We start from the raw sequence: 17659 nt of genomic DNA, 5'->3' as shown, positions 1-17659 counted from the left end.
GAAATTAATTGTTGGTACTCTGTTTGTTTATTTTCTCAGGATTGATTGATGATTCGTAATGAAGTTCTTGTGAGAATGTATCATATCATTGTAAACCATGTCAAATATATCAAAATTTTTATTTTGGGATTCTTTTGCTATAACCCTCAAATCTCTTAATTACATAAATCCTGTTCTGATGCTTCTGTAAATAGATAAATAGCTACTAGTTTTTACAGGGATGAATATATCTACATTTATGAAAGCAAAAATGTTTTGTATTTCAGGGATTAAAATAAAAGTGTTTATATTTACATAAAACCCACTTGAAGGAAATTATTTACATTAAAAACTTGAAACAAAAACACTAATTAGAGGTGTAAATTATCTTCCAGCCCTTGATTATATGTAAGAACTGTTGTGACAGGTCCTGCAGCCAAAAAGAAAACTTAATTAAACATTTATTAACATATAATACTCATCAAAGTTACATATATGATTTAATAGATAAAAATATTTCAATTTATCCTTGAATATATATATGGGTATATATAAACTTACACGGTTTTGTTGGTTTGTATCTCATCTCCCTGTGATAAATGCCCATAAGAAGTCCCTGCGTTTGGATGTAAAACATTCACCAAAGCTGATCTTTTTCCCTTAAAATTAAAATAAACATTTTCAAGACATATATAATGTGATAAATAAATGAACATATATTAAAAATAATCACCTTATAATTTGATCATCATCTGATTGCATTTTCCCTTCCAATGTTTTCTATAAAATTTAATTTAATTTTTTTTTGGTTAATTAGAGAATTTAAGCATAAGATTAAAGAGAAAAAACACAGAAGCTATTTGAAAATCAAGAGAGGTCTTAACCTTTTTTTGTAACACTTTGCTCAAAGCTTCATTTAATATGACTTCATGCTCTTCAACTTCATTCATAGATAGTTTTTTACTCACATCTCCATGTAGAATCCTTTCATTTATATGTATCCAAACTTATCTCACAAGTTCTTAATTAATTAATTATTTCTAAATTTCAAGCTTAAACTGAGACTAATCCATACCTTAATTTCTTTGTGTCTTCCTCCAATTTGATCTTGCATTCCTTTATCTCATTACAAAGGTCCTACAAAATTTCATACAATCTTAATTAGTATATATATATATATATATATATACATATAAAAGAAAAAAATTGGCCAAGTTATTTACCTCTATATTCTTCCTGATTGAATCTCTTGAGCTGCAATTAATAGTTAACAATTAAAGAATAACAATACATTCTAAATGTTTCTATATTTTTTGTATGAAAAACAAAAGAAAGTATTAATACTAAATAGAACCTGGATGAAGAACACTGAGAAGCTAATGAACTCTCATAATTTAACTTCTGAAGAGATGTTTGCAATAACTGTGCAGAAAACATGAAAGTTTATTTAATTAATACTAAAAAAAAAGAACAATAATAAGAGTGATAAAAAAAACATACCTCTTCATTGCACTTGCTGCTCAAGATTTTTCATCCAATTAAGTATCATAAGAAAACAACATAAGATATATATAATATCAAACAAACAATATATGTATATATATATATATATATAGATTAATAATGGTTACATTTCTCTTTGATTTTGAGGGAGATCTGCAAGGAACCTTGTAAGAATATCTTCAAAACTGAAAAGGTGAAAGAAAAATATACAGGAATTCACTGATCATTAAGAAAGAGAGAGAGAGAGAGAGAGAGAGAGAGAGAAGAAATGAAAATAAAGAAATGAACCTTTTCTTTGATGAGAACATGACTAGCTTTCCAGCTGGAGAGAACATAATGAGAGCAATATCAATGTCACAGAGAATTGAAAGTTCATAAACTTTCTTAAGCAATCCATTCCTTCTCTTTGAGAATGTTACTTGTCTGTTCATCATGTTCTCAATCCTTTTTATTTGTATCTTTGCTCTTCCCATCCTTCACTTTTCTCTAAGTTCTATATGCATGATCACTTCCATACATACATAAATATAAATATATATATATATATATATATATATAAAGGATTAATTAATTATAAAAGGAAGGGAGGCATGCAAGATGACACCTTTCACTGGACTTTTAAGAGTTGCAATGAAATTGCACCACATATATATATATAGTTGCTTCTTTCAAACTTGTTTGTTTCTTATACAAAGTCAATTGAATTCAAAGCTTCAGTTTCATTAGGATGATGTCATTTTAAAGGATAGGCACAACAGTTTCACTAAAATACAACACCTTTTTCAATGTATATCTTCTCCTATTACTAAATTTTTTTCATTTATTTTTGATAAAATTAATCTTTCTGTTTTTGTCAATCATGGATTAATAAAAACAGAGTAACTATGGTAATTTATTTCTAAGGTGAGACAATTCGGACAAAATTGATTATTTATGATAGCTTAAAAATGCACCAAGATGTCACCAATACCTTCTAAAACTAAATTAATTAAGGAGTTTAATTTTAACAACAAATCTCTCCAACTATTTTAATTCTCCAACAAGTCCTTCAATTATATCAAATATCCAAAACGTCCCTGATTTTCTAAAAATTTTACTTTTAAATCGAAAATAAATTAAAAGTATAATATTATGGCCCACTCGCACCTATATATATATATATATATATATATATATATATATACTAAACACAACATCATCTTACACCGAGAAAAAATGGATGAGTCTTTCACTCTTGTAAGGACATATTGACATATATATATTTCATTGAATGCACAAAACTTTATAATTTATAAAGAACGGTTCCTCTCAATGATAGAATATAAAAACTTCATAGGTTAGGATTTTGAGTTTTTTTTAATGAATTTATTATATTATTATCTTATTTGATTTTACTAATTAATTATTAGTTAATTAAATAAAAATTTTAATGGATAAAATTTTTATTTTTTTTGGAGGAGTTTATTATCTACATCATTTCACTAATTGATATATTAGTTAATTATAAAAATTTTTAACCGATAAGATTTTTAGTTTATTTAAATAAATTTAGTGGAAATTGCCAAAAACACCTTGTAAGTTTGCAATATTGCCAAAAACACCCCGTTAGTTTTGCACTCCTCAAAAACCCCTTCCTTTTGAATACAATGATTTTTTAAACCCCTCAAACATCTAATAGTGATTGATAGAGTTAATTTGGAATTTTTGGACTGAAATTGTCCCTTCGTGGGAAGTTATGGCAAGTGTGACGAGGGTTTGACTATAATGCCCTTGGGTACAGATGAGTTTCTATTTGAAAATGAAGCTTCATTTAAAAATATGAGGTATGAGGTTACGTTTTAAAAAAATGAGTTTCTGTTTAAAAAAATTAGTTTTCTATTTAAAAAAATGAGTTTTTTTGTTTAAAAAATTGAGTTTTTCGTTTAAGAAATGAGTTTTTACATTTTAAGAAAAGAGGTTTCTGTTTAAAAAAATGAGGTCTCGTTTAAGAAATGAGTTTTTCGTTTAAGAAATGAGGGTTTTGTTTAAAAAAATGAGGTCTCGTTTAAGAAATGAGTTTTTGTGGTCTATTTATCACCCCCAAAATCTCTTTATTGCGGTTGGATTTGGGCAGATGAGACAAAGCATGCGGCTCACAATCACAGTCACGTTGCATGAAAAATGGGATTTCATGTTCGGGAGAAAAAGGTGCGACCTTTCGATCGCCTTCGCTCGACGACGAGGAGCATCGCGGTCTTCCCCAGGTCGGCGACGAAGAAGATGAAAGAGATGAGGGTCGACGACGGGGAAGGCGATGAAGGCGAAGGCGGCGAGATCGAACCCTCATCGGCGCAGCTTCCTCCCTCCGTTCCGTCACCGACTTAGGCGCCCATGGATCCAAACCCGGAATGATCCCTAACCCTAACCCTATTGCTATCCATGTTGCGGTCTCCGCGATCGAGAATAGTTCCGTTCAAGTTCGACTCGTCTTATCCGAGCGTCGCCACGAAGACCTCACCACTCCGAGCCGAGGAGCGTCACCAGCCGGATCGCCAGCGCCGATAAAGATTTCTCCTTTAAGACCCCACACGAGCGGGCCAGCTCGAGATCGCTCGCGGATCCGGAGCTCGAGCACTCAGCGTTCAGCGAGATCGTGACGATGAGATACTCAATGTCCCTACTCAATGAGGTCTCTGTTTAAAAAATAAGCTCTCTGTTTAAGAAATGAGTTCTCTGTTTAAGAAATGAGTTCTCTGTTTATATGCTTGTTTGTCTTTGTTTAACTATCGATGTTTCTGTTTAATATATTGCGTTTACGTTTAAAAAAGTGCTTAAATATCGTTGTTTCTATTTAAATATGTACTGAGTGACCAAGATTAATTGGTTTTTATATCCGGGGATTAATTTATCATGTAAATATTTGTTTTTTTCGTTTTAAATATTAATGTTTTTGTTTAAAAAAATGAGTTTTATGTTTAAAAAAATGAGGGTTTCTATTGAAGAAATGAGTTTTTACATTTAAGAAATGAGGTTTTTCGTTTAAGAAATGAACTCTCTGTTTAAGAAATGAACTCTCTGTTTAAGAAATGAGTTCTATGTTTAAAAAAATGAGCTCTCGTTTAAGAAATGAGTACATGCAAAAGGAATGCAAAAAGAATGAAAAAAATGTATGCAAAAAAGGTTTAAGAGCGATGATGGAATTTCATAATGCAGGGGGTAAAAAGGAAGTGAAACAATAAAGGAAGGGTTGTCGAGGTATGCAAAAACTCACAGGGTGCATTTGGGAAGTTTTGAAATTATCGAGGGTAAAGCAGTAATTTTCCCATAAATTTATTATCGGATTCCTCATGTTTTTAATATTGTTAGTGCGAGAATCTTAACTTTTATACGTTAAGATATTAAAAATTTTTGTTAATTAAAAAAAATCCATTTGTCATAAGTTACAAAGTTTTGTACATTGGTTTAGGGGCTGTTTGGTTGTCTGTAAAGCAGTCAAAACGGGTTGGCGGGGCGGGCCGGCCCACGGCTCCGTCAAAATGGCGGGTCGCAAAAATGCCAACCCGACCAGACCCGTTTTGGGTTATGGGTTGGGCGGGCCGGCCCACCAAAAAATCAAAATAATTAATTTATTTTATTTTTATAAATGTTGTAATATATAAAACATTGAAACATTCATTATAAATTCATAAAAAAACTAAATTAAAAATTAAAACATGCAATAATTAACAAAAATAAAAAAACATCCATTATAATATTCAAAAAACTAACAAAAATCAACAATAATTACAAAAATCTCTAAATAAAAAACACTATTATAAATTTACAATCAACAAAATTTAAAAAACAACAAACCACAAGATAAAACATCTATTACAATTATAACATTCATCCATTACTAATCAACAAAAAAATTTAACAAAATTAACAAAGCACAAAATAAAAAACATCCATTACTAATCATAATATTCATCAAAAATCAACAAGTCATTAAAATGTTTTTGTTATCTCCATATTTCTTTTTAAAAACATAATTAAATGCATATTAAACTTCATTAAAAATTATTTATTTATTTTTTTAATTTAAATCCTTAACAATATGTCAATATCAATATATATATATATATATATATATATATATATATATATTATATATAATATATTATATATATATTAGAGGCGGGCCGACCCGCCCCGCCCAACCCGCGGCCCGCACGGGTTGGCCCGTTTAGGCCCGCCTCCAGGCGGACCTATAAAAGACCAACCCAACCCGCCCATTTTTATTGGCGGGGCGGGCTGGCCCGGTGGGCCAAGCCCGAATTGACAGTCTGTGAGTGAAATTACATGTAAATGAAATTACAGTGTAAGTGAAAATGCTGCATTTCTATTTACATCACTGATGTTTGGTTTGTTGTAACTTAAAATGCTGCATTACTTTTAATTTGTTTGGTTTGATGTAAATTAGAAGATATGGTCACCATATTAGTAGAGGGGTGAGATTACCCCCAATATACTGTATTATTATTAATTATTTAATACATTTAAAAAAAATAATTTAAACTAAAATAATTAATTTAATTTAATTTAATTTAATTTTTAAATTAATTAAATAATTTAATAAAGTATTTATTACATTTAAAAATAATAATCAGAAACTCAAATAACTAAGCCAAATAATAAGAAGAAACATAAATAATTAAACACTAACTCTAAATAATTAATTTAACTCTCCCCATCTACTCTTAACACTAATGTAAATTAATTAATTAATTAACTTAATAATAATTTTATTAAATTAAAAATATATAAAATTCTTTAATTTTATATAAAAAATATTGTTTTAATTAAAATTAAATACAAATTGGTTTATTTTAAATAAAAAAAATAAATTTAATAAAATATAAATAAGTATAAGTTTAATTATATTAACAATTGATTACATGTAAGTTTTCATTTTTTTTTTAATGCATAATTTGGAGAGTGAAGAATGATGATTTTAGCTCAAATAGTTTGTCACGATTTCAACTTACAAAGAAAATTTCGTCAGAAGTTGAAATGCAGAGAAAAGTACACAAAATCAGAAAACTGTTTACATGTAAAACCCGATTTCACAACAAACCAAACAAATTTTTACATGTAAAAACCGGTTACATTACACCTACTTTACAGATTTAGTTCAGTGTAACCAAATGTACTCTTAATTGCCATACAGGTCCCTGTAATTGTGTACTTTCTGTCCTTTTAGTCCTTGTAATATTTTTAGGTACATTTAAGTCCTCATATTTGATCGAGTTGAGACTTTCTAGTCCGCGGCATAGATGGCGTTAACTTTGCCGTTTCTTTTGCGCCGACGTGACTTTTTTTATTATAAAATTGGGGGACTAAAAAGTCCCAAATCGATCAAATATGAGGACTTAATTGGACCTAACTGCAAATGTGACTTTTTTTATTACGAAATAGGGGGACTAAAAAGTCCCAACTCGATCAAATACAAGGACTTAATTGTACATAACAGCAAATATTTAAAACCATGCCAGCTCAAAAGAAACGGCGAAGATAACGCCATCTACGCCTCAGACTCGAAAGTCCCAACTCGATCAAATATGAGGACTTAAATGTACCTAAAAGTATTACAAGGACTAAAAAGGCAAAAAGTACACAATTATAGGGACTTATATGGCAATTATACCTTGTACATTTAATGAATATACATGTGTCATCATATGAGTGAGAGACCCGGGTGAAGCCGGCTCCATCCAATTTTTTCTCCTCTAACACAAACAGTGGAGAATATATAATGAATATCCACTCGCTTTAGACCACTTTTTCTTTATCCCGACCAATGGCTCGTGCGGGTGGAATCATTGTTGGTTGGAATAATATTCTTTTTAAGGGTGAAGAGGTCCACGTAGGGGCTCATCGCTTTTCTATCAAATTCACTAATCTAACCAATAATGTGTCTTGGGTTTGTACTTCGGTTTATGGACCCGTTGATCGACATTTGAGATTAAATTTTTGGAATGAAATTAGATGATGTCGTCCGGGATTGGGCATTCCTTGGACGATTTGTGGGGATTTCAACTCAATCTTTACCCCTGCTGATAAGATGAATGGTATTGCCAATCGTGAAGACATTAGAATGGCACAGGATTTACTTAGGGACCTCCAGCTTCTTGAGCCACCTAGCATAGGAAAGAAATTTACTTGGACTAACGGGCAAGCTAATCCAATTTGGGTTAGGCTTGATAGATTCCTAATTAATTCGGACTGGGTGGAGATGTTCCCAAAGGTCCTGCAACACATCCTTCCCTCACCGAGGTCCCGACCATGTGCCAATTAGGGCTTGAATCGGGTGCCCACGATCCCTATTCCTCGATTCTTTTGTTTTGAACAAGCTTGGTGCCTTGTCGAAAACTTCGTGACCTTGTTAGGGATTGTGGGACTCCCCATCCTTACAAGGATGCGGTGCATTCATTCCGCTAAGAAGCTCTCGCAATTGAGAATGCAACTCAAAAAATGGGCTAAATTTGATTTTGGGTCGATAAAACTTATGAAGTTGGCCCTGATGAATGAATTGGAAGTTTTTCACATTGCCCGTGAGGTTAAGCCTCTTTCGGAGGAGGAAATATCTATTGAGACACTGAGGAGGCAGGAGTTGGACTTAATTCTCAAGCAAGAGGAAACTTCATCGAAGCAGCCACGAGAGTGACCTGGTTGAGGGAAGGGGATGAAAATACAAAATTTTTCCATTCTGTGGCAAATGGTCGCCGAAATAGAAACTTAATTCCTTGGGTTTTGAAAGGAAATGAGAGGGTTGACAATGACAAGAAAAATTGCGAGGTGTTTGCCTCCTTCTTCGAAAACCTCTATGGCTCGACTCAAGATTATCGTCACCAGATTAACTGGGATGCCTTACTTGGTCATAAAACCCAACACAACCTCTCCTATTTAGACGCCCCATTCACCCATGAGGAAATCAAAAAGGCGGTGTTTAGCATGAGTGCTGATAAAGCGCCAGGGTCGGATGGGTTTCAGATTTTTTTCTTCCGAAATTTTTGGGACTTGGTGAAAGATGACATTTACAAGTCGTGTGATGACTTCTATTGGGGTAGGGGCCAATCTAGAACGAATTAATTGGTCGAACATTGCACTGATTCCGATAACTCAAACCCTACAAGACCCCTCGCACTATCGCCCAATTAGCTTAATTAATTGTTCTCTCAAAAATTCTCCAAGCTTCCGCAAATAGGCTTAACTGCTGGGATAAGCGAGTTGATCGACACGACTCAATCGCCTTTTATCAAAGGTAGATGCATTGTCGACAACATTGCACTGCCTGAGAGCTCATTTACTTCATGCAAAGACACTCGCCTTCAAGGCCATATCTTTAAAGTGGATTTTTTTCAAGGCTTTTGATACGATTGATTGGAACTTCCTTTTCGATCTCTTAAAGGCTCGGGGTTTTAGCGAGCGATGGGTGGGCTAGATCAAATCCATTCTCTTTTCTTTTAAGGCCAAATTTCTTATTAATGGGAAGGAGAGTGGATATGTTAGATTCAAAAGAGGGCTTCGACAGGGGGACCCTCTTTCCCCTTTGCTTTTCACCCTGGTTGTGGATGTGCTGAGTACTTTATTCAATAATGCGTTAAATTCAGGGGTCATAGTTGGGGTTCCTCTGGGGGATTCTGGTTGTAAGATGTGCCATCTGCAGTTTGCTGATGACCTACTTATCATGACTCGTGAAAGGGAGAGGACTCACGAATTATCAAGATGATCCTCTTCTTTTTTGAAGGCCTCTCGGGTCTAAGGGTTAATACGGAGAAATCACGCTTATTCTCTTCCCAAAGAAATTTGGAGCCTCAGGCTTACCTAGCTAGAACTTTACATTGCGGTATTGGGGTCTTGCCTATGACCTACCTGGGGTTACCTATTTTTGGTAGCCGACCCAGGAAGCAGGACTGGGATGTTCTTATTCATAAGATCAGGTCCAAACTAGCCTTTTGGAAATCTCCATTTCTATCCCTGGGGGGTCGCCTGACCCTGATTAATTCGGTTTTATCTGCTATGCCAACCTACTGGATGTCAATTTACAAGATTCCCTGCTGGGTCATTAAAAGCATTGATAAGATTAGGAGGGACTTCTTGTGGTCTGGCCCTAATATCCATCATCCCAAGATTTGGGCAAGACTATGTCGACCGAGAGAACAGGGGGGTTGGGGTATTCTTGACTTAGCTACCTTCAACATGGCCCTTTTGGGGAAGTGGTGGTGGAAGCTTGGGTCTAGAGGCAGATGGTGCGGTGATGTTGTTTAATTTCCATGTAAACTATTTCGGAAGGAATCCCTGTTGGAATCTGCTTTCACAAGCAACCCAAGCGTAGGTCTTTTCTTTGGAATGGATTTCTTCAATCCTTGCCGGCCTTTAGGATAAATTTGACCGCCACGGTGAAAGATGGGTCCGCCACTTTGTTTTGGTTGGATAACTGGCTGGAGGGTCGAGCACCGGGCTCGAGTTATGGCCTCATCGCTTTACTCGGCCTTGGAGAAGGAAGGAACGGTGAGGGACTGGGTTGGTCGAGAGGATTGGCTTCCTCGGGGTGATTACCCCTCTTTGAATAGATTAATTCCGGGCTTGGCCAACCATACGGGCCCCGGGGAGGATCTAAAGCGTGGAGATTATCCTCAAATAGGGTGTTCTCGCTAAAGTCTTTTTATTCCTTCCTAATTGATGGGGGATTCGATGTTCCTGGACGCCCGTCATCTTGAAGGGAAGCTGTCCGAGAAAAGTTAACCTATTCAATTGGTTAGCTTGGGAGGATAAGATTCTCTCCTCGAAAAATTTAGCTTTAAGAAGATGCAATCTGCTACCGTCGACCACTTGTGTGATGTGCCATTCTAATGTGGAGTCAACTAGTCATCTCATTCTCCGATGCCATGTTGCTTTTACATGTGTGGGGTTTCTTTGGGACACCCTGCTTGATGTCCGATCGAATCCTTCTTCCATGAGAGACTCGTGGGGTAATTGGCGAAAAAATATTAAGAGGCCTCTATCCACCTTTTGCGATTTCTTGACTAGGGCCATTACTTGGAACATTTGGATCGAAAGAAATGCACGCATTTTCTCATCCTCTAGTGCTTCGAATGCTACAATTATTGTGAAAATTGTTCATACGCTTCTTATGTGGTTGAATGCGCTCCCGAGCTAAAAAGGACTAAGTCTGAGGAGCCCATGAAGAAAAATCAAGAGGAGCCCCGGAATTTGTGGCGACTAGGAGGTGGAGCTCAATGCCTCCCGGAGCATATCTCTTCAACGGGAGAAGTTTAGCTCTAATGTTCATCTTGTGAGGAGACCTCCGCGGTGGGGGCTCTCATTGTTGTATGCTTATTGGTAGCTTTGTTTTGGTTCTCTCCCACTGCTGGTGGGTCTGTATTTCAGTGCTGTTGTATCTTTTGTAACCTTGGCTTTTTAATGAATGTGGTTTATCCATTTTTTTATTATACATCATCTTATTTGACACTAAAAACACAGTTTTTTTCAAACTTTAGTACATTTAGCCTATAAATGACATAAGTTTGAGTTCAAAGGCGGTTTGAGAATTTCAAAAAAGGTTAGTAGATGTATTTTTTCCATGCATGAAAACAGGATGCATTGGCATAGACTTTGAGTCTAATGATGGCTTTGACTTTAACTTGGCCTACCATAAAAAAATAAACATGTGATTCTTATTATTTCTCCGCACGTGTCATCCATGACCATTAAAAATTCTATATAATATATATATATATATATATTCTTTTCAGACAAGATATAAAGAAGACTTTGAGAAAGACTAGAAAGACTAGTAGGTGACCATGCATGCATGCAAAGAAGCCTGCCAAGTTGGACCCCAACCCAAATAAGAAATAACCACTGAACTTCTGGTTTCTTCAACGTCACTGATGACATATGTTTTTCCCTCCTCTCCAAGAAAACGTACCTTGTTTGGAACTTGGAACACAAGCAATTGAAATCCAACTCAACCTCTATAAATTCATTCCCATTCTTTCAACTCTCTAATCACAACCAACTCTCAACAACAACAACAACAACAACAAGAGCAAGAACAAGAAGAAGAAGTAATGGCATCTATGGGAGGAGAGTTTCTTGAAGCTTATGTACTCATGAAGCTCCAAAAGGAGAAGATCATGGCTGAAAACAAAGTGTCCAAAGAGTCCAAACATATTGAACAACAACATGATCAAGAGAAGAAGAAGAATAATAAGAAGGACTGGAAGAGTATGTTTGGTTTAGGGAGAAAGATTCATCCTAATGGAATTCATCATTAATTGTTCATATATATATATATATATGTTTATTTATTTATTTTCCTTTTTTTTCCTCCTTATTTTGCTTGATTTTTTGTTCTATATATATATGGTGTTGTAATTTTTTTTTTCATCAGCTAAAAGATGTATATTTTTTAATGTATTTTTAATATTAAGTTTTTCAAAGGGGTGATAAGTAAAAAACCACGACAGTCAAATCTAAACTATATTCTTTGGGATCCAAACCCAAATCCAATTTATTATTATAAAAAAAGAAAAAAAGAGGCCGAAGCATCGAGTTTGAGAATGAGAAGAAAAATCCATGGCGTCTTTCACTCCCTTAGCTTCCCTTCTCCAAAGATGCTTGCTTTCCAAGAACGCATTGGCTGGCAAGTCCATCCATGGCTACTTCTTCAAAACTGGCCTCATTTTCAGCACCTATCTCGCCAACAATCTCATCAATGTCTACTCCAAACTCGGCTTTTCCGTTGATGCCTGCCGCCTGTTTGACGAAATGCCGCTGAAGAACATGTTTACTTGGAATTCCATTCTCTCAATGTATGCTAAGAGTGGTTGCATGGATGTTGCAGCTCAACTGTTTGATGAAATGCCTGAGAGAGATTCCGTGTCATGGACGACGATGATTGTTGGTTGTAAACAAATGGGTTGGTTTGAGAGTTCAGTGCGTGTGTTTGTAGATATGGTTTGGAACGGAGTTCCTCTTACTGAGTTCACGTTTGCTAATGTTCTTGCTGCTTGTGCTGCTATGGAGGGGCTTAGTGTTGGTAGAAATGTGCATTCATTTGTTGTGAAGCTTGGTATGAGTAGTTGTGTCCATGTCTCAAATTCGCTTTTGAGCATGTATGGAAAGTCTGGGGATTTGGAGATGGCAAGAGTTGTTTTTGATAGATTGACGTTGAGAAGTTTATCGAGTTGGAATGCGATGATTTCTTTGTATGCGCAATCAGGACGACTTGATCTTGCATTGGCTCAGTTTGAGCAGATGACAGAGCGTAACATTGTTTCATGGAATGCAGTGATTGCTGGGTATAATCAGAATGGGTTAGATTTTGAAGCATTGAGGTTTTTCGCTCGAATGCTCAATGAGTCTTCGATGGTGCCTGATAACTTCACTCTAACGAGTGTTTTATCTGCTTGTGCCAATCTAGGAATGTTAAGATTTGGAGAGCAAGTTCATGCTCACATTGTGCGACACGAGATTGTTTGCAAAGGGGAGCTTGGGAATGCATTGATATCAATGTACTCGAAGTCTGGTGGTGTTGAGATTGCTGAGAGAATCATGAAGCATTCGATGGCTTCTGAGCTTAATTTAATATCGTCTACTGCTCTTCTCGAAGGCTATGTCAAGCTTGGTGAGCTTCAACCGGCGAGGAAAATCTTCGAGTCGATGAGAAATCCTGATGTGGTGGCATGGACTGCAATGGTTGTAGGATATGTGCAGAATGGGCATCACAATGATGCTATGGAACTCTTTAGATTGATGGTGAACAAAGGGCCAAAGCCAAACAATTACACTCTTACTGCAGTATTGACCGTTTGTTCCAGCTCGGCAATGCTAGATCACGGCAAGCAGATACATTCGAGGGCGATCAAGTCCAGACGGGAGCTATCGGTTTCAGTGTGCAATGCACTTATCACAATGTATGCAAAGTCTGGGAACCTCCCAGCAGCAAGGCGAGTATTCGATCAGATCAGATTTGGTCGAGAACCTATTTCTTGGACATCAATGATCATTGCTTTAGCTCAGCATGGTTTTGGAGAAGAAGCGGTTAAGCTTTTCGAAGAGATGATTGTCAGTGGTATTCAACCCGATCATATAACTTATGTAGGTGTTATCTCGGCTTGCACACATGCAGGACTGGTTGAAGAAGGTAAAAGTTACTATACTATGATGCAGAATAAGCACAAGATTGAGCCAACATCGAGTCATTATGCGTGTATGATCGATCTTTTTGCACGTTCTGGATTACTTAAAGAAGCTGAAGAGTTCATAAAGGCGCTGCCAAAGGAGCCAGATGCGATAGCCTGGGGATCGCTTCTCGCTGCTTGCAAGGTCCACAAGAATGCAGATATGGCAAAATTTGCTGCTGAGAAATTACTCGCTATCGATCCTGAAAATAGCGGAGCCTATTCGGCTCTTGCAAATGTCTACTCTGCTTGTGGGAGATGGAATGATGCGGCGAAAATATGGAAGTTGATGAAGGATAAAGGAGTGAAGAAAGAACAAGGTTTCAGTTGGCTTCAGATTAAGAACAAAGTTCATGTCTTCCAGGCCGAAGACGTACATCACCCTCAGAGAGATGCTATATATGAAATGGCTGCAAATATTTGGCAGGAGATCAAGAAAGCTGGATTCGTTCCTAACATACAGTCGGTGTTGCATGACATCGATGATGAACTGAAGGAGCAGATGCTCTGTCATCACAGCGAGAAATTAGCAATTGCCTTCGGGTTGATTAGCACGCCGGAGAATACGACATTGAGGATTATGAAGAACCTTAGAGTGTGCAATGACTGTCACTCTGCAATTAAGTTTATTGCCAAGGTCGTCGGAAGAGAGATCATCGTGAGAGACGCTACCAGATTTCATCATTTCAGGGATGGACTCTGTTCTTGCAAAGATTACTGGTAGAAGAATGATTCAATTATACATTTTGTATTCATTTATTACTGAAAATTTAGTTCACTTTCATCAGTTTGATTTGAGTGAACTTCATGTCAATCCAATTGATCTTTGTTCTCCATTGGACAGTCTGAAAAATGAAGAACAAGAAATATATAATAACCCCAAATTCTTCAATTTAAACCAAGGGTAAATTCTATGATATATTCAATTACAGCTAAAGTTTGGAAGTTCATACAAGTCCCCTCCCAACATTATTAATTGACTCTGTAAAATTGACGGTCGAGTCAATACGACGTGTTTTGTATAGTCTCTCTGGTATAAATAGCTAAAAAGAAAAGGTATGAAGGACTAGCAATTCAAGCCCCAATCATAAGGCAGGTATGTAACCTTCAACTGATTGCTCACAAGCAACTCCAACAATTCCTCTGTTTTTGATGGCTCTAAATAATTAGCTGCATGTTTCAGCATTTCCATCTCATTCTTACCGAAATCTACACTATACCTGAAAAAGGAATGATTAAAATGTAAGAAGATGGAGATGTTCTTTGTGATTTTCCATTTATAAAAATGTCTAGGAGGATGCTAACATAGGCCTTCGATAATTAAGATGAATTGCTTACCACCGAAGAATTTTGCTGACTGATGCCACCTTGGCTTCTTTGTCGATAATGAGCCCACCGGTCCTCAGAAAATCACGTGCAGCTTCCATTAGTTCTTTATCAATGTTTCCGGGAGAGTAACATCTAAGTGCAGGGCCTGATCGGCTTCCACATACCAGTGCAAAGTGAACTAGTGGTTCTGTGTATGGAAGAGCCACCTGATTCATGGATACAAGATTTCAATATGAATACAAAATGATCTTCAACAACAGAGTTGTAAACATAGGAAGTATTGATGTGGAATATACGTACGAGTTATAACAATAGCATTAGGAATATGATCTGATGTTATATTCTACATGTAGTTGAAAACCAAACATCATCGAACATGCATTAAAGTACATGACATTTACTTAACATGGGCATGATCTTTTGAATTGAATGCAACTACTAATTTGATAATGCAGCTAGACTTAAAACTAGCCTTTATTGAACATGAAATACAGCTAGACACGATTTTGAGATTTTCCTTACTGGAACTTGCAATCATGAAAAAGCAAGTTATGTCAAGTTTCACTAATATGAACAACGAGATATTCCTATTTAGTTCCTGAAACTTCACTAGTTATTGATACTTCCTCATGCTCTGCAAAAACAACTCATTCAACCAACAAGCTACTGAGATGGCCTGTTTTGTGAACATATCAAGTAAAAGATCAAACTTCTTTTTCAAAAGGCATAGGAAAGGAAAGAAGCATTCTCTTCACCTCGGAGCGTCTGTTCCACTGCCTGAATAAATACGTAACTGAAGGCGATCTTTAATATAGAACCTCTTTGGCCAAATACTGAGGGATTTCTTGATTAAAGGGAAAATATTACCTAAGATATTTCTAAAGAACTATTAAAACTGAATACTATGAAAGAAATAAAGCATTTAAGCCATAATATTTGGGAGGAGAAATGGATGAAGATATTTGAGAAATAATATAATTGATTAGGTAACACATGAAGATCAGATAGAGGTACATTTATTGATAACTTAACGATTATGGCGTCCAATTCATATTTTGGAAGAAATATGTGTTGCAAGCTAGATGGCTGACTAAGTATGATCTTCTGACAAAAAGAAATCAACAGCTTCAGACAAAACAGTTGCTGAATCTTAGCATCTTGTAAAACCTGATCGCGAAATTTGAAATTGATTCCTTCATTTTCTACCAACAATAACTCTCAATTTTTTACCACTACTGGACATATCATCTTCCCCGGGCAATAATTGATTGTGGGGGACCGTCGATAACATAGTTAATCTTCTCATCCAAATCGCAACGCCAACGCGCCCAAGTTCGCCAACCTGACAAAATCATTGAAGTACACCCTCGAACAACAGAAGAACCGATGATGGCTCAACTTTCTGCTGGATAGCATCTATCAGGTTTGACTACATGCCTAAGCTATGAAGCCTAACCTCTTTGCAATCTTGATAAACTAGCAACATAAGTATGATTCTTCCATTCCATATGTTGCTTTCTTCTACTTTTATTTTCACCAGTAATTTGACTTCCTCTAGTTCGCCGAGCTTCGTTTCTGAACCTCTGTATCTCGCCAATCTTAATGTTGGTTCAAAAAGTTCCATGACAAGTTCTCCTGCCTTTAACAGAGACTCTTTAACAGATTGCAATGACAGAGTCCATCCTCAGTGCTCACAACTGAATCATCATTCTTCCCATCTTAAGAACTGCCGCGCGCATCCTCATCCCTTTCTGCCTGACAGCGCTTGGGAGAAAAGTGGAAACAACAACTGTATTAACTGTGCACTATACAAACTGCAAGATGCAACAGCCTTTTCAGACCAGTGAAATGCTGAACCTCCCGGGTTTCTATATCCGCATAAGGTTCTCAAAAAACAGGATGTACTCGCTTTTCTTCGGGAAGGTCTTCATCGAAATCTGCTCCTTATCCCCTAACTTTCTCAGAAACCCAATACGACCTCCATTCTTCTGACTTTGTCCAAACCTTCTCCTTGTTCATTATTGAAGTTTTGTTGTCATCCTTGACATTCAGAAATCATGTCGCGGTGAGTGATATGCATTTTTCACTTCAGGATCATGGATGCTCGCGGAGGAGTTTTCTGAGGACAAAGCATCAGCTTTCAGTTTCTTTTTCTTTTGCCTTCTTCCTCAAGCTGGAGGTTTTCGTATGATATTTATGAACAGTCTCAAAGTTTCAACCCTGGGCTAAGCCTCAGTCCATTTCGGTCTCCTGATTCTTTACTCGGAAGAATTTTCTGACATGATATCAGCAAGTTCTTGTCATCCTTGGCTCCCAAATGGACTCCGCAACTTCCAATTGATTCAATACTGATGTGAAATTCAGAACGGCGGTTTAAATTGTATGAAACAGCTCAAATCCGAGCCCTGCTGTACAAAGCTGACGACAAAATCATGGATAATCGTCAAAATCAGTGACAAATACTATATGAACATCAAGCAACAACACCTTCCAAATCCTGCCATCCATTATATGCAGCTCCAGAATTTCAATCACCAAGAACATAATACATTTGATATTGAAAAATCATTGTTCAGATTAAGAAAAATGACTTCCTATAGCCCATCTCAAACGCGACAATCACCAGAATAAAAAAGATG

The 17659-nt window shown here is 36.3% G+C and overlaps 3 protein-coding genes across 3 annotated transcripts; 1 reads left to right on the top strand and 2 right to left on the bottom strand.

The window, feature by feature from the left end:
- Positions 1–863: 863 nt before the first annotated feature.
- On the bottom strand, positions 864–1955 carry LOC120256754 (agamous-like MADS-box protein AGL104; the record flags this gene model as incomplete). Its single annotated transcript, XM_039264423.1, has 7 exons — positions 1771–1955; positions 1611–1667; positions 1480–1495; positions 1334–1401; positions 1203–1233; positions 1055–1116; positions 864–963 (listed from the first exon to the last, which is right to left on the bottom strand). Coding segments are annotated over exons 1-7 (519 nt in total), but the record flags the coding sequence as incomplete, so codon positions are not given.
- A 10084-nt stretch (positions 1956–12039) lies between these two features.
- LOC120256755 (pentatricopeptide repeat-containing protein At2g22070-like) lies at positions 12040–14527 on the top strand. Its single transcript, XM_039264424.1, has one exon. It carries the CDS (start codon positions 12085–12087, stop codon positions 14413–14415), a length of 2331 nt encoding a protein of 776 aa, XP_039120358.1. The 5' UTR covers positions 12040–12084; the 3' UTR covers positions 14416–14527.
- Positions 14528–14577: 50 nt separating this feature from the next.
- Positions 14578–16436, bottom strand: LOC120256753. Its single transcript, XM_039264421.1, has 4 exons — positions 16363–16436; positions 15776–15797; positions 15030–15226; positions 14578–14911 (listed from the first exon to the last, which is right to left on the bottom strand). The coding sequence occupies exons 1-4, from the start codon at positions 16434–16436 to the stop codon at positions 14758–14760; spliced, it is 447 nt and encodes a 148-aa protein (XP_039120355.1). The 3' UTR covers positions 14578–14757.
- Positions 16437–17659: the final 1223 nt, after the last annotated feature.

This window comes from Dioscorea cayenensis, unplaced genomic scaffold, assembly GCF_009730915.1.
Source record: "Dioscorea cayenensis subsp. rotundata cultivar TDr96_F1 unplaced genomic scaffold, TDr96_F1_v2_PseudoChromosome.rev07_lg8_w22 25.fasta BLBR01001619.1, whole genome shotgun sequence".
Taxonomy (NCBI): domain Eukaryota; kingdom Viridiplantae; phylum Streptophyta; class Magnoliopsida; order Dioscoreales; family Dioscoreaceae; genus Dioscorea; species Dioscorea cayenensis.
Note: the sequence above shows the minus strand (reverse complement) of the source record. Positions and strands in the feature narration are given on the sequence as shown.

Coding starts and splice junctions, on each gene's coding strand:
- LOC120256755 (XM_039264424.1), top strand. CDS start 12,085: ATGGCGTCTTTCACTCCCTTAGCTTCCCTTCTCCAAAGATGCTTGCTT.
- LOC120256753 (XM_039264421.1), bottom strand. CDS start 16,436: ATGCTATCCAGCAGAAAGTTGAGCCATCATCGGTTCTTCTGTTGTTCG. Junction 15,227..15,775: donor AGTGGAACAGACGCTCCGAG/GTGAAGAGAATG, acceptor TCCATGAATCAG/GTGGCTCTTCCATACACAGA. Junction 14,912..15,029: donor GTCAGCAAAATTCTTCGGTG/GTAAGCAATTCA, acceptor TTCCTTTTTCAG/GTATAGTGTAGATTTCGGTA.